Genomic DNA, 15,650 nt, shown 5'->3' with positions numbered 1-15,650 from the left:
TTTCGTAAAGTCCGTGCTGAAGAAGCCCTCTTGCTCATCCGTGAGTGGTGCTTTTTGTTTTTAGAGCCCTGAGTTTTAATAATGCGTATACATAAAGCTCCATACCTCCCATTCTAACGGCTCGGCCTCTGGTCTCGTCTCACTGTTCATGGTCATTTTCTATCATTGTTGCTGTTGTCCTCCGCAGGGTCCCTCCCAAGAGTCCCAGATCTCCAATAATACTGCATACATCTGCAATTGAAAATCTTGTTTTCCCCATTTCTTCGGAAAACTCTCGCTGCATCCCCCTCCCTTTCTTTCTCTTCCCCCATCTTCCTCCTCTCGTTTTGCACTCGCCCTAGACAAAAAAAATTAAAAAAAAAAATAGAATTTAAAAAGATTAAAAAGGGCACACTATAGAATCTCGATGCCTCCCAAACCGAAGAAATGGGCATGGAGAAAAACAGGAAGAAAGAAAGAAACAGAGGAAGGAGGAGAGGAAAGCCGAAGATAGGCCCGCGCGGCGAGCAGAATTCAAGATTGCATCCGAGCTGCACGGCCCATCTGGAGCAAAAAGGCTGTGGAGATGATGCGTCGTACGTAAGTAGAAGTTACTGCATTTTTTTCCTCCTACATACATTGATTGGCATATCTGGTACGAACTATCTCTAACCCCTCATCCCTCCCTCCCTCCTTGCATATGCAAGCTCGTCTCGATATTCGTAGGCATGATAAGGAATGGAGCCCCTCTTCAAGGATTCCCTGCTTTGCCAGCATTTCTCTCCTTGGCATGTCCGCTTTACTCGAAAGACGAGAAAATATCGAGATCGCTATTTGAGAAGAAAATAGAGAGCGAAAGAAAACGTCCCCCCCCCTCACCTCACTTATTTAGATTGCTATTTTTTTTATGTAGTATAGTTACAACATTAATCGAATTTATATCACTGGGAATCAGAACAGAGCCAATAAAATACTCCTATTTATTCTATTATTACCGTTCAATTCTCATTTTGTCACGTTTGACGCACGTACCCAACTCCTCCTACTTGTTGAACCTATGAGGAACTGACGGCAACCGCGCTTGACGACATTGAAGATTTCAGACGAACCCTGGTTCATCACCGGTCTTCATTTCGTCATAGTCAACATTCCTCCCGTTCGTGCAGCTTCCCAAAGAAGGAACAGAGACGAGAACGAAAAAGAAAACAAATAAAAAACACATAACCTTGCCTTGGCCGCCTGCGGCCACATCATACATACGCTGTACATACATGGGGGGTTGGGAGGGAAGAGGGTCAACCAAGCAGTTGTGGCTCCATAATACACAGCACGATCCTTGTCCTCGATCTGACTTAACAACCCCTTATTATCACCAACGGCTCCTAGCAATCTTTGTGACGAAGCAAACAAACTCGACCAGGAGTTCTTGCTTGAGGTCGTACTGTATTTCGTAGCTGCTGGGGTTGCCTCGTGGTAACTATACCCATGGGACCTCCGGCAGGGCAAGGGTTGAGGAAGACGAAGACGAAACAAAGCTACGATGCAACTAACTGCCAGGGCGATGATGGCAGATGCCGAGGAAAAATAATCACATCAAGATGCCGGTCGTCGTAGTCGACGTCGACTGTCTTGTCCCTGGTCCTTCTCGAACAGAAAGAGAAGCTATCCTTGGAATTTGTTGGCATTTGAAGTTGGTAATTTGTGGGTTATTCCATCCAAAGGGAGCTAACCCAACACTGGCATCCCCTCATGATTTCAAATCTACTACGGAGAATTCGACGAACTTGACTACCCTCCATCTTAGGGATTGATCGCTATATCATTGCTCTTATTTACCTGGGTGAAGCCATGCTTCGCCTACCTCCCTTCCCCTTTTCACGGAGGCTATGCCACACTCATGCTATCCTTGTGTGAGAAGCTCGGAGTCCATGCATACCGAAATGAATCATGCTGTTGCAACGTTTCATTCATGCTCATTATCACTTTATCCCACTTTTTGTATCTCACATTCGAGAAAATTGCTTTTAACTCGCCGTCCTCGAATTGAATGCCGGACGGATGTCTGGGATCCCAAAACATGACGTTTGAAATGATATCTTTCATTCTGACCCTTCCCTCACATATGTGTCAGGGGAATAAGGCGAAAGTGGGGAAGGGGATCCGCTCTTTGCAATACTTGTAACTAGCCATGAGAAGAGTTGAAAGATTATCACGTCAAAATCCGTCCCTCCTTCCACCCTACCAAGAAGACATGCATGCTCGCTCGCTCGTGATATATGCCGACCTCAAGGGTACGCGCATATCGCATACTACATCTTATCGTGTAGAGCATGATTACCGGTTGCGTTTTGCATCACTACGCCATCTGTCGTTTCTCAACGTGACGGCAAAGGGCTGTCCATTGTACAGGCTGCTCATGTAGGTACGGTACAATAGCTATGCACTCCCTATTGACTGCATAAGACTACTCAAATGCGAGCGGGGACAACGTGGTGCTGTTGACTGCGGAAGTGCTCCTAGGGATCCATGTGGTTTATATACAACATTTCTACCGGCTGGATTCTCCTGTCTCATGGATAGTGTATCATCCTGCTTTTTATCCATGGCTGACCAGATGAGCCGTTACTGCTATTTTCTTTGATAGAAATAATCAAAAGAGGGGGAAAGAAAGAAAGAAATGAAAATAACAAGGATCATACCCTTACCAGCTTCACTACGACTTGTGTGATATTCGCTGAAGTCTTCCGATGGCATCTTCTCCTTGAAGGAGATGCATTTTCACTCTCTGTTTACGTTCTATCATTTTGCTTAACCGTTGGGTTTAAATCATTGACTCTTGTTAAACATCTTTAACAAGAGGATCCAAGGGGAAATAAAGATCGATATCTTGGTCATTGAGCCGCTACATGTAGCTCATAGACCGGCTTCTTTTTCACAGTTGTATTATTATCTGGGGCTTTCTTCTGTATCTATTTTAACGACTATCCCCGATCCATTACCTGATTCAATGCTTCCTCCCATATATAAACTAAACTCTTTTTGTTTACAAAGAGAGTAAGGGAATCAATACATATACGTTTATATATAAGCACCAAAAAGCAGATAATTTTGATCAGGCTGAACCTGGTTTATATAATCCTCCCTACATCAATCCCTTCCGTGTGAATTTATATCTACCTATGCATGTCTATATATATATATCACACCGCAGACTTCCATACTCTCCCGCCAAAGAAAAGAGAAAAGTTCCGAGGGTCTCTTAATTCGCTTCCTATCCCACGCTCGACTGGAGTTATGTATCTATCCATCCAATTCACCCTCCCCTGGCAATCGGGTCCCCTCCTGTTTTCAGTGCCCTGGCAGCTACCGCACCCGGGGATGGCCTGGGTTGCTGCGATCCAGCGAAAAAACAGCTGTGCCAGGTTTAGGACTTCCGCAACGCAGAACAGCGTGCTGCCATATCGAGTCCTCCGCCGCACGGTTTTGGAGAGATTGAAGACTCATCTCAATCTCACCAAGGCTGGCATGTCCCTTGTATAATGGTCCCTATTTTGTAACTATGTATAAAGGATGATGGGATCGATCCCTTGAATTTCCCCCAGTTTTCCTATTCGAAAAATCCAAAAAGAACCAAACCAAATGCGGGAGCGTACATCCTATGTATATATACATACATCTATCTATATTTCCCGTCCATTTCGCCTCGCTCTTGTTTCTCGCTGTCGTGGACAGTCGCAGGTCACCCAGCGATAGCTACCGAAGAACGTCGCTATTCCCAATCCGTTCCCACATCGCCGTGTTGGGAAGTAGGAGGGAAATATACATGTGGGTAAAAAAGATACGGACGCCGGTTTTCTTCTCTTATGTAGCTAAAATGGCACCGGCTCTAATATGTCGGGGCATTTTGGATGGTGTTTTTCTCCATGCTATGTCTAGTATATACGTATATACACTTACATATGTGGGTTCGCCAACTGCAGCAACAGGAACACCATCATCGCAATGATGACAGGGCCATTATCCTGGGTGATCAAATTCTTCGTCGAGAAAATAAGCTGAAGGACGACTAAGAGGCATAGGAGCCGATTTCGCCCAACCGACATTAGGGCCCTCACCCGCTTGGTTCACACAGGACAAAGCTCCCCTGCATCAGAAAAGGAAAGCCCGTATCCTAACAAGACAAGAGTCCTTCAACAATAACGTTTATCAGGAATGGTAAGACCCCCTTCTCCACATCGTAACTGTGGCATATGTTAGCAGCGACAAAGGCCGCAACGCTTTCCTTTGCTCCAGGGGCCAAGTTCGCGCCATCTCTGCACAACGCCATGGAGAACAAGTAGTTCCGGACAAATTGTCTGGGTGGGATGGTGTGCTTGTAACGAGGACAGAAGGACGCAGCGAGGGGATTAACTAGTTATAACCCGCCCGGACCCTACAAGCAAATCAATTCTCCGTTGGCCTATCGCTTCATTATACAAGAAAATTCATCCGCTTTGGTAGGGCTGGGACCTGGCACGTATGAAGAATGCACTATTTCATCTCTGGAGATGCAAAACAAGGGGCTATTTCCGTTTATTTATCTTGAACTTGACAATCATAGGGGTTTCAAAAAAAAAAAAAAAAAAAAAAAGGAGAGGGTGAGAGAAAGATAGTGAGAACTCCCATCCACACTACCAGTATCACTTCTGAATTCACCAGAAATGAACCAACCGAACAAACATAACGCAAAGCCAAAATAAAAAGGCAAGCCCCTGCTTCAGTCCCGTTTTTCCTCCTTTGCCAACCGGGATCTACCCCGATCTAACCTCCAAAAAGAAAACGCGATCAGCATTTCTCGTCATACATCTCCACCAACCCCTTGGTACGGAATGAAACACGAAGGAGGAAATAAGAGTAAGGGTGCTATATACCCTCGTTTACACGCTCCAACCACGCTGTCATATGCCCCTTGATATCGTCAAGCGCGACGGCAGCGTCTGACAGCTTCTCCTCCGCCGCTCCCACCAGTCTATCCATCTCCCTAGAGAACACGACGTGGACAGACTCCTCGACCGCCCGCTGCAGGCTACTGGTGGAACATCCTTTGCTATCCACGGCTATTGTCGTCATGGAGGCTCCTTTGTCAGAAGACGTGCTGACTGTTCTTGTGGATGTGCCTGTGCCTGTGCCTGTGCCTATGGTGGTAGTATCGCGGGTGCGTGGAGCGGCAATGGCGTCTTGTTCTGTTTCCGACACAATGACTATATGTATTTACATACATGCATGCGGTTAGAGAACAGGATTAGGTAAGGTATTATTGAGAAAGAGTTTCGAGCTCACATGCCCGTGTCATTGACTTCGATCACGGAGGATGAGCTAGTTCTACTCCTCCCCTCACGGCCGTTCGTCACGGTCGATGTTTGTACCTTCCTCGACCGCTTTCGGAAGTCCGCATCAGCTGTTTATTTCGCTTTTGTGTGAGCAATGTCCTCGGTTCTTGCTTTTTGCTTTTTTTCTTGTTCTTTTCTTTTCTTTTTTCTGTTTTGTTGTGAATCTGAGGGTATGTGTATGTGTGAAATAGCTATTATTTATACTTACGATCGTTCTCGTCCACCACGCGGCGATGCTGGCACCGCTTTCGCTTCCGGCGACACGAGTCGCAGACCCGCGTCAGTCTTTTTCCGGGCTGGAGGTCAGGGGTCGGCGGTTGGAAGCGTTTCTGGTTGTTAGGAAACCGTCTTAGCCGTCTTTTCGCCACCTGTTGGCTGAGGGAGGCTCCGCTCCCTTTCTCCTCATGACAATCAAGATTGTGGAGCATAGGAGCAGGGAAAAGGGGGATGAAAAATAGAAAAGGCAACAGTGCTCATGTTGAAACTTTTCGAAATTTGTTCCGTTCTCACCTTTGTCCCTTTAGTGTGTTCCTGTGTGTATTGGAATTGGGAGCTGTGTTAGCTCTTTGAATGAGTATGGCAATGCAGACTGCAGAGGAATATCCTTACCCGCTTCTCCTGTGCAATCTGATAGCATTCGCCGCATATAGGTGTATTGTATAGGATGGTTGTCGATGGGTTTTTCCAACATCGCGCACACAGTTCAGATTCTATTTCCTGGTTGCTAGACACATTGCTACTGCCACGGCTCCTGAGCTCCTGGCTATTGGGCTTCGTATTTTTGCTCTCGTTCCCATCTCCATTTCTGTCGACACAGGAATTATCCTCGTCATCGTGGTCCTGATCAGAGTGAATGGAGGTGATACTTCCAGCGGAGCTTGAATCGTCACTGACATCTACCGCTGCCATTTGCAACATGACTGCTGCGGCTACCTTGCTTGGGCCTTCACCGCTCTTGCCAGCAAGAGAAGCAACACCACTCTTTGATGAAGGCTGTATGTCTTTATTGCATTTGTGGCAGAGGCCAGTCTCCTCGTTAATGCTCTCAGGGTTACCAAAACGCCCGCAATATGAACATCGACGGGCCATGGTGTCGTCTTCTTCCGGTTCGGTATCACTGCAACTCCACATGTTTTGGTTTCTGATAATTGTGAACAGCTTCTTGAAGGCGTATGGAGGGGAAGAAGGCTGAGGAAAAAGGTATTTTATGATAATATTTGTACGTGTAATGGTGGGTCGAATGAGGGAACGAGAATGGGGGATACTGCCTTTTCTAAGGGTTTACCATGATATGGTAGATATTGGTTATCCCCATGACCTTTGGTAAGAAAGAACGGAAGTAGTTCAGGGGAGGAATGGCTACTGGTCTTGAAATAGGTCTGGATTGTCCTAGTTTTGAGACTGCTGGCCTCAGGTGGTAGGGACATGACTGCGTGTCGGGCTGCAAGCCGACGCAGGATGTCTAATTCCGTAAATCATCGTGTATGAAAGAAGCCAGATGCAGGTTTGCAAATGCGCGTAAAAGGTAAGGAGAAAGGCTTTGTCGGAGGGAATATGGCTTGTAGTTGGGAAAGAGAGGCCAATGAGTTCCTATTGTATTTGATTGTAGGTTAGGGCTTGTTTGCTGGGTGGTGAAGAAAGAAAGGAATATGACAAAAGGGGTCTGGCTTCTTTCCGATATCAAGAGGATTGAGTTAAGGATTTGTGAAGTAGAACAGCGCTGGAAAAATGTAGGCAACGATACACTTCTAGAAGCAATCATAAATTTAGTTAATGTCAGTGAAGTTCTTTAGGCTTCATAAGATGAGAAGGGGTATGACAGGAACACAATGCTAGGCTATTTTGGCCGTGTCCACACAAAGAAATATTACTCCGGACTCATGATAGGAAGACCTTTTTTGCTGAATGGGATGGCTGGTATCTGTAGCCATGCTTGGACGTAACAGAGGTGAAGAGTGGATGTCTCAATCGGGATTGTTATCTTTCTCACAGTCCATCTCCACCTCCCTATACTCTCCGGAGAATACGAGTGTTTCTCTTCATGCCTATATCAAACGAAGAATAGTCATCTCTTATCAGGGCCAAAGTTCAGTCTCTTCCCAAGTAGCGACGCCAGCTTCGCCAGAGTCTTCATTTTTCTCAATGCGTTTGGTTAGAGTCCACCTCATCCTCTTGAAATTTTCAGGATATGTCAAATCGACACTCTCAACCTCTTCAGGGACAATGACAACGACACGGAAATTCGCTCTTGCCACCGGATCGTGAATGTCATCCAATGTTAGGCCAAGCTTGAGCGAAGGATCACTTGGTGGCTCCGATCTCGGTGTTCCAGGAGATGGGTTTTTGAAAGAGCCTATGTTTTTTTATTAGAATGATGATTCATTGATATGGTGCGAGGTTGATTGCCTGTCCATACGCTGTCCATTTGCGAAAAAAGGAGAGATAACAAGGGTAGTTAGATTAAGCATCTGGGTGAAAAGGAATGTTTTCTCTCTTTCATTTTTGGCTGGCTAGATATGTAAAGGAATGGGTAATCACTCCAGTAATCAGGCATGTTGCATGCAGAACAAACAATTGGTTGTATGTAACTCACGGCAATAACGTAGGAAATGAAGTAGAAATAAGAAGAGGCATGAGAAAGAAACCTTCCCACGCCTGACACTCACCTCTCATCGTGGGGCTCAGATTCGCAAAATTAGCCGTAATCTCCTTTTCCCAAGTCCATCTCGTTATATCCTCTTCCGCGCTGCCTTCTCTACGTCGTACCCATCGCTGAATATTCTCTCGCGACCACAATTCGCCTGCGTCACAGCTTTCATTTCCAATAACAAATGCCCTGCCTTTAATCCTCCACTGCGTCATAGCATCTTTGACCCAAAAGACAGCTTCAATCGGGCCTCCGCCGCTACCTCCATTTCCGCGATCGGTTCCGTCAGTGGAAGCCATTTGAGCAATTTTTTCCATTCTGATATCAGTTGTAAATGTCAACAAGTCACTTTCGAATATGTTGGGATTTATCCCACCCCTATTACTTTCCTCGTCTTTTAGGAGAAGTTCCTTAGCCGTCTCTCGCAAATCAAGTTCAGTCCAAAATCCACGAAATACGCACGTGCGCACGCGAGGGTGGACGGAACCGCTACTATTTCTATAGACAGTAGCTAAAGAAAACTCGGGGGAAGTGAGAATTGATATGTGGCATTGGAAGAGGGGCCGCCAAGGGGCTTTGGATAAGGGAGGATGGACATGTTGGTGAGAAACCATGTTTATATACGTGTGATGTATCCTAGGGCAATAGGTAGCGGTGTATGTATGAGGCAATAACGAAGAAGCCGAATTCCACAAAATAGATAGATTGAGAGCTGGTCCAATATACTGAGGTCTGTGTGTAAATCGCATCCGGGATCAGATATGCCTGCTGTGAGTACAGGGCTTTATTGTTCAAGACAATAGACAGCTAAGAACAGTCAATGACACCACACTTCAGTTAAGCCATACCGCATATATCAGATAACTGGTTCTCAATACTATGGACGGACAGAATAAGCATCTCTTCGAAGATAACTGGACCTCGGGAAACGTCTACAGATCTGCGGGGGTTTCATTGCCCAAGGATGGGTCTTCCTAAACCGATTTAGCGGCGATTTAAATGGTTATTTCAACCACAGATAGTGATCTGATAAGATAAGATCATGTCCAGAACAAAAAATGCTGTGAAATGTTCACAACGTCATAAGATGAAATTATCAGTTATTCCGATATTCATTGCAAACTTAACATGATAACACCTTCAGCATCCTCAAACCCATTGTCTGTTCTATGTGAGACCGAGCAGACAACGGGAAAACTGCCGTCTGCCACTCCAACATACATTTTGCGTGGCCATGGGTCGCCAATCCACGCCCTTCGTTTCTATAGCGGGAACTCAAGACTTATCTCTGGCGATGCGGAAGGCTGGGTAGTTGTGTGGAATATGAGGACGAAACGAGCTGTTGCTTCGTGGAGAGCCCATGGGTCTGCTATACTTGGGGTTGAAGGAGTTGAGTTCAGCTCAAAGCAGGATGCAAAAAGTGCGGGAGAAGGAGGTGGGAGTGAAAGATGGCTATTTACGTATGTTACTCATATTACTCCACCTTGTGCTTTTTGAATCTATGCTCTATATTACTATTACACATTGTTCCAGATTAGACTGTTGATATATTTTGCTGTACAATTCTGACATGGTACGAATAGACATGGCCGAGATCATAAGCTCCGAGTTTGGCGTTTCAATTTCGCTGATGAAGAAGGATTGGGCAAAGAATTACCCGTTGATGAGTCAAAGAGTGCTCATCCATTAAATGAACCTTGGCTGTTTCATTCGATATCCGTGAATGCGTTGAATTTTTGTGCATTTGCACTATGTCGCATATTCCCAGATGAAAGCTTGACGTCAGATGAGCTACCTCGCAGTTCTCAGATAAGTCCCAGTACAGAAGATACTGGGTTTCCAGAAATTGGAAGTTCGAATAGGCCACATATTTTCTTCCTCGCCGTGCCCAACGCCCTTAATTCTGGCGGGATAGATATTTTCCACTTACCGTCCGAAAAGCGCGTATCGACAATATCTCCTGATCCATCAATAAACACGGGAATGGTCATGGCTCTTGAGCTTTTCAGAACGCCCCAAGGGAATTTATGTCTCTTATCTGGCTATGAAGATGGCCGGGTTATGATACATAGGGAAAGGTCACCAGATGCTGTTGAAAAAGGAAGCAGTGATTGGCCATCATGGAGATGGGAAAGACTATATATCAACCATCCACATTCTCAACCAGTTCTTTCCTTCGCTCTCTCCCCCTTGGAGAAACAAAAAGATCCTTTCTTCTTATCATCCTCCGCAGACGCAATTCTTGCTAAACATCCCATCGCTACCACTTCTAATTCAGCATATGAGCCGACTTCAGAAAGCACGCATTCGCCACTCAAAGTTTTGAACACGAAACATGCAGGTCAACAAAGTTTACGAATACGCAATGATGCGAAAATATTTGCTACGGCCGGGTGGGATGGGAGGATTCGGGTCTACTCGTGCAAAAGTATGCGGGAGTTGGCGGTTTTGAAGTGGCACCATGGGGGCTGTTATGCGGTTGCGTTTGCCGATATTGCGAGCCCGAATAAAAATGGCGAAAATAATAATGCTGCTTTGGAAAGGGGTGCCATCATCCATATAGGTAACATGAAGGCGGGGGCTGACAGTGCTGTCGATGCACATACAAAAACGGAAAACATAGCGGTTAACCTTGCCAATCAGCCCAGATCGCTAGCGGAAATAAAAGAGCAACGAAGCCGCAAGGCACAATTTACACATTGGCTTGCGGCCGGATCGAAAGACGGAAAGATATCGTTGTGGGATATTTATTGATTTTATGCAATTTATTGATTTTTTTCTTCTACTTTAATATTATGATATGAAAAAATGAACTTCGGCACTAACGCTAGCAACTAACCTTAGCCATTATTCTACGCGATATTAAATTCATTCGCGCCTGCCATATGCTCCTTTACTTTCTCCCGCATTTTGCGTACCGCATCAGAGGCACTTGTGGCGTTGTTGACTTGCACGCCATCCCTAGTGCCCTTCCTGTCAGCCTTGAATTCCCTCTTTGTATCTTCTTTACCAGGTCGAAGACCAGGCACATTGATCTTAGCGGGTCTATCGCGCAGCGCAAAGCTCTTCGCCAAATGGCCTAAATGGAGATCCTTGATGTTAAACATGTCCCGTTCACTGGCAATATGTGTCGCATAAGCACGGATATGAGACTGGTACGCTCGTCTGGCCATCTCGAGGACGGTCGGGTTCTCAAGCGCCCAGCGCTCGACGTCAAGCTGCCATTCTGTTGCTTTGTCTTCCCAGCCCTTGCTCGTCGTTTCAGTGTTTCCACCAAAGCCACGTTTCAACGTCTCGTTCACATCCGTGTGGGAAATCTTAGCGCCGCTGTCTCGATAACCCTGTTTTAGAGTTTCGACATATTTCTCTTCGTTGCCGGGAAGGAGGAATATGTGGGCTCTGCCGTCGCGTCCCAATCTTGCGGTTCGGCCTATTCGGTGGAGGTGATCATCTGAACTGAAGGCGGGGTCGTATTCGACTACGAAATCGACGTTTGGCAGGTCAAGGCCGCGAGCCGCAACATCAGTGCAGATGAGAACAGCTGCTTCACTTTGTCGGGAGAAAGCAGAGAGAGTTGAAGTTCTGATATGTTGAGGAAGTGAACCATGAAGTTTATATATTGTAACTGGATTGGTAGGGTTCGAAAAAGCTGTTGATTTCGCAATTGTGCCATGGATAGATGCTGGTTTGGTGTCGGGCGGTGAAGCTTTAGTAGTTTTGGCCTCTTTCTCTCCACTTTTGTTGTCAGAATCTTGCCTGGAGAAAACCTCGAAATGGAAATCCACGGAATCCGCACAAGAAACGAAAATTATTGTTTTCATAACAGAACCTTTCCTGGAAAATGTCCGTTTCATCAACGCCGTGAGGGTAACAAGTCGTAACTTGGCAGCAACCACAGCGTAGGATTGTTTAAGTTGTGCAGGTACCGAAAACTCAGGGTTACTACCAGTACTTTTCACTTTCATTTCTCCATCTTCGTCATCCGGGTCAGCTTGGACATGCACAGCGTCTTTGAGACTGATATCCCCCAACCGCTGCACATTCATTTTCAAAGTTGCGGAGCACAATATTGTAACTCTCTTGGTAGGCAGACCAGGGATTCCCTTTGATCTCTGCCTCTCATCCAACTTCCTCACAATTTTTTGAATCTCCTCTTCAAAACCCAAATCCATAAGCCTATCTCCCTCATCAAGGACCAACCACCTAACATTACTCACATCCAGCACCTTTGTATTTTCCAAATGGTCAGCTAACCGACCAGGCGTAGCAACGAGAATATTCAACCCCTTCCTCAACCTTGCCTTTTCAGACTTCTTCTTCTCTCCACCAATAACCGTACCCGCAACTATCCAATGCGCACAGCGCAACAATTGCTCCAGCACAACGAATATTTGCTTGCATAATTCTCTCGTAGGGGCAAGGATGATCGCAAAAAGTCCCGAGTCTCTGTGCACAGCAGTGTTATCTGATGAGTCTTGGTTCGCCCGCTCGAAAGCCTCCTCGTTGGTTCTTGACAAATTAATCAGCCGCTGAACCAATGGAAGTAGATATGCTAGGGTTTTCCCCGACCCGGTTTGGGCTTGTATGAACGCATCGCACTCTTCCTTCAGCAATTGAGATATAGCTCTTTTCTGAACAGCCGTCGGTGCTTTAAGTTCAAGTTTTGTCATTAGATGCGCTGCGAGCGTTTGGGATAGTCCCAAGGAGGTGAATGTATCAATTCCGTCGATGAGGGGTGCATTGGAGGGCTTGGCGGGCTCAGCTCCTTCTGGCTTCGGTGGCTCGACGGCAGAAACAGGAGTGGGATTGAAGGAGAAAAGAGAGGAAATGACTTCGCGCGGTTGATTCTGGTTCTTGTGAGCTTGGTTGCCTTGGGTATTACCACTGTCATTACTGTTACCGAGTTTCGTAGACGTAGGGATGTGGCCGCTCGCTCGAAGCGATGGCACCGAATACGGTTTAAAATCGCCGTCGACTTTCTGCCGCTTGGGAGGTCGAGGAGATGATATCTCAACTCTATTCGGGTTCGCCGGCCCATCTTTCTGTCCGCCACGACCCTGATCCTTGTGGTTGGGGTCTTTGGATTTATTTTGGCGGTGCAGCGCAATTTTCTTTATAGATAGCCGATCCTTCCATGTTCCGCCCTTGAACTTCTGCGTGGTTTTAACAACTCCATCACCCAAATCGAAGTTCAATAGCATGCCATCCGCCATGGTAACATATATCAGATGAAAAACGTCCGTCACCCCGTTACCCAACCCAGATTTGCGGTGTGTTCTGTTGAAAATTATATTAGAGTTTGAGATTTTCTGATGATGTTTGATCAATGAGCAAACATGCTAAGAAAAAATTACTTGTGCCAAGATTCGCTGCTCGTTTAGGCGTACACGAAGGAAAACAGATGATTTGAAGGAAATGGTATTATTCAAGAATCTCATTAGATGGCTACCCGAAATTCATCAGTCGATAGATAACATAGCTAGTCTATTTCAAAATAAACTGCCACCCGAAATCATCCATTCCATCCATATCATTTAAGGCTGGCATCAAATGATAATATTGTCAATCAATCTCACGGGGGTATCACCTCCATTATTCCCACAATCTTCGCCAGGCTGCGGGCTTTCTATAGGCAGCATTTTCACAGCACCACTTAAGACGGCACCTCTTGAGACATCCACTACTTGCAACTCCTCGAGCGAGTCAACATCTGCGAGCGAAATGTAGTCGAGCTCGAATGTTGCCCGCTCTGAAGGTGGCAGGGCTTCCTGTTCACGTGCAATGGACTCCACAAGTCGATTTGCGGGTCGCAGGATATCCTCTCGGTCGCGCTTGCCCGACAAGTATGCCCTTTCCGCTTCCTTGAGCGCTTGGTACAGTACAAGTCCAACCTTGCGTCGTCTTGCACCAAGCATCACATTCCGCGAGCTCATTGCCAAACCATCTTCTTCTCGTATTGTAGGTCCCAATTTCACATCAGTCCCGACATGTAAGTCCGTCACCATCCGCTTGATTACGACAGTCTGTTGCACATCCTTTTGGCCAAAATAGACTCGATCGGGCGTTACAATGTTGAATAATTTCATGCAGACGGTGGCCACTCCACGAAAAAATACAGGCCGCGAAGCTCCTTCCAGCAGTGTCGCTAGAGGCGTGATGGTAACGAATGAACCGTATCCATCCAGTTCAGATGTTGGCGGCAGTGTCGGATACATGGCCTTGTTCGTTGGGGCAAAAATTGCAGAGATGCGTCCTCGCGCCGAACCAGTCCTTGCGAGTGCCAGCTCTTCATCTAATTCCTTTAATTTTTGGATGTCTGCCTCCCACGTCCTTGGATATTTGTCCAGATCCTCATTAACTCCGAATTGGGTTGGATTAACGAAGATACTAACAAACACATCTGTGTTTTCGATAGCTGCTTGGCGGATTAGAGACAGATGGCCATCATGTAAGGCACCCATAGTCGGGACTAAACCAACGGTTCTCTTGGACAGAAGTAACTGCTTTCGATATTGCCGCAGCGCGGGCACATCGCGAAACACAGAAAAGGGCGCCTCGCGGGTGTTGGATGCCCCGTTGGGGGTGTTAGAGCGCCATGACGGCGTTGCTATACGGTGTAAGCCATTGGAACAAAGCATCGGAGGAAAGAGCCAGAGACCTACAGGAGAATCTCCTCAGCCAGCGTGAAACCATGGTAGGAATTTGATAAACCTTATGGATGTTTAAAGTCAAGGAATGGAAGCCATGGAATAAAATTGGACAATTAACATGAAGAGAAAGGAGGGACAGTAAGATATATACAGCTTTACATTATGGGGCAATGGAAAACCCCATTGCTCATATAAAATGAACAATTGCAAACAGCATTGTTGTCCTCTGTAACACTGTTCGCAAATAGTTTTATGCTGTTGAACATCAATGTTGAAAACGGTGCAAGCTCCCGAAATGGATGGTGAGGCATTGTCACGTGCGTATGCGCCGGACCTCCATCGCACGTGATGACCCCTATTTAGTTAGCAAGCTCCGACCACAACAGTAACAAGATTGACCATCCCACAGATTATGGCCCAAATAGCAGATTTTTAAGCAAAACAAGACATTTTAATTAAATGTACTACAACCAACATTTCAATCAAATTGTAGTGATCACGGTGGTAGGTCTCCACTCGTTTCGAATGCGTGTGAAGGCGTCTAAATGTATTCCTTGTTGATCTATGAAAAATTGGTGACTCGCCTGAAATGTGTCTGTATGCAAACACAAAATGCCAGGACAAAATGAATCAGACAGCCACTCAAATTACAAAACGTAAAGGTCCACAATGTACTATGTGGGGCAGATGTGAAGAGCGGGAGACTACAAGATGGCGGAGATGAGATCAAAGAGCAGAGAGAAAAGAGGGTGTTTGTACACAGCCAAAAAAAACTTGAGCCAGCGAAAGTTGCATGAGCTGTGTCCCCGATGCAAAGGAAAATATATAAACCGCAGCTGGAAACGCTCTGGAACCTTGGTAATGGCGCATGGCCTCCTTGGGTGTTTCCAATGAACCGTGATTGCAAGATGCCCGCGTTTTCGGCCCCGCGATCAAAAGCATACCTCAAAACCACATGGGGGTGTCATTTTACTGTTAAATGTAGTCATACTGATCATTCAAAAG

At 46.1% G+C, this 15,650-nt stretch overlaps 6 protein-coding genes across 6 annotated transcripts; 1 reads left to right on the top strand and 5 right to left on the bottom strand.

Annotated features, from left to right (window-relative positions):
• Positions 1-1,078: 1,078 nt before the first annotated feature.
• HCBG_04900 (uncharacterized protein) lies at positions 1,079-2,082 on the bottom strand (the record flags this gene model as incomplete). The annotated part of the gene is made up of 4 exons (XM_045431949.1): positions 1,079-1,218; positions 1,251-1,456; positions 1,531-1,641; positions 1,916-2,082. The coding sequence occupies 4 exons, from the start codon at positions 2,080-2,082 to the stop codon at positions 1,079-1,081; spliced, it is 624 nt and encodes a 207-aa protein (XP_045287161.1).
• Positions 2,083-4,735: 2,653 nt separating this feature from the next.
• HCBG_04899 (uncharacterized protein) lies at positions 4,736-6,437 on the bottom strand (the record flags this gene model as incomplete). The annotated part of the gene is made up of 6 exons (XM_045431948.1): positions 4,736-4,779; positions 4,890-5,219; positions 5,357-5,416; positions 5,557-5,749; positions 5,859-5,879; positions 5,958-6,437. The coding sequence occupies 6 exons, from the start codon at positions 6,435-6,437 to the stop codon at positions 4,736-4,738; spliced, it is 1,128 nt and encodes a 375-aa protein (XP_045287160.1).
• Positions 6,438-7,042: 605 nt separating this feature from the next.
• On the bottom strand, positions 7,043-8,294 carry HCBG_04898 (uncharacterized protein; the record flags this gene model as incomplete). The annotated part of the gene is made up of 4 exons (XM_045431947.1): positions 7,043-7,096; positions 7,339-7,393; positions 7,512-7,701; positions 8,015-8,294. The coding sequence occupies 4 exons, from the start codon at positions 8,292-8,294 to the stop codon at positions 7,043-7,045; spliced, it is 579 nt and encodes a 192-aa protein (XP_045287159.1).
• An 829-nt stretch (positions 8,295-9,123) lies between these two features.
• HCBG_04897 (WD domain-containing protein) lies at positions 9,124-11,819 on the top strand (the record flags this gene model as incomplete). Its single annotated transcript, XM_045431946.1, has 3 exons — positions 9,124-9,455; positions 9,579-10,755; positions 10,840-11,819. The coding sequence occupies 2 exons, from the start codon at positions 9,124-9,126 to the stop codon at positions 10,747-10,749; spliced, it is 1,503 nt and encodes a 500-aa protein (XP_045287158.1).
• Positions 10,848-13,208, bottom strand: HCBG_04896 (ATP-dependent RNA helicase DBP7; the record flags this gene model as incomplete). The annotated part of the gene is made up of 1 exon (XM_045431945.1): positions 10,848-13,208. The coding sequence occupies one exon, from the start codon at positions 13,206-13,208 to the stop codon at positions 10,848-10,850; it is 2,361 nt and encodes a 786-aa protein (XP_045287157.1).
• A 190-nt stretch (positions 13,209-13,398) lies between these two features.
• Positions 13,399-14,897, bottom strand: HCBG_04895 (pantoate-beta-alanine ligase; the record flags this gene model as incomplete). Its single annotated transcript, XM_045431944.1, has 2 exons — positions 13,399-14,602; positions 14,658-14,897. The coding sequence occupies 2 exons, from the start codon at positions 14,686-14,688 to the stop codon at positions 13,542-13,544; spliced, it is 1,092 nt and encodes a 363-aa protein (XP_045287156.1).
• Positions 14,898-15,650: the final 753 nt, after the last annotated feature.

The sequence above is a fragment of the Histoplasma capsulatum genome (genome assembly GCF_000150115.1).
Source record: "Histoplasma capsulatum G186AR genomic scaffold supercont2.6, whole genome shotgun sequence".
NCBI classification, from domain to species: Eukaryota; Fungi; Ascomycota; class Eurotiomycetes; order Onygenales; family Ajellomycetaceae; genus Histoplasma; species Histoplasma capsulatum.
This window is presented reverse-complemented; position numbering and strand designations above follow the sequence as displayed.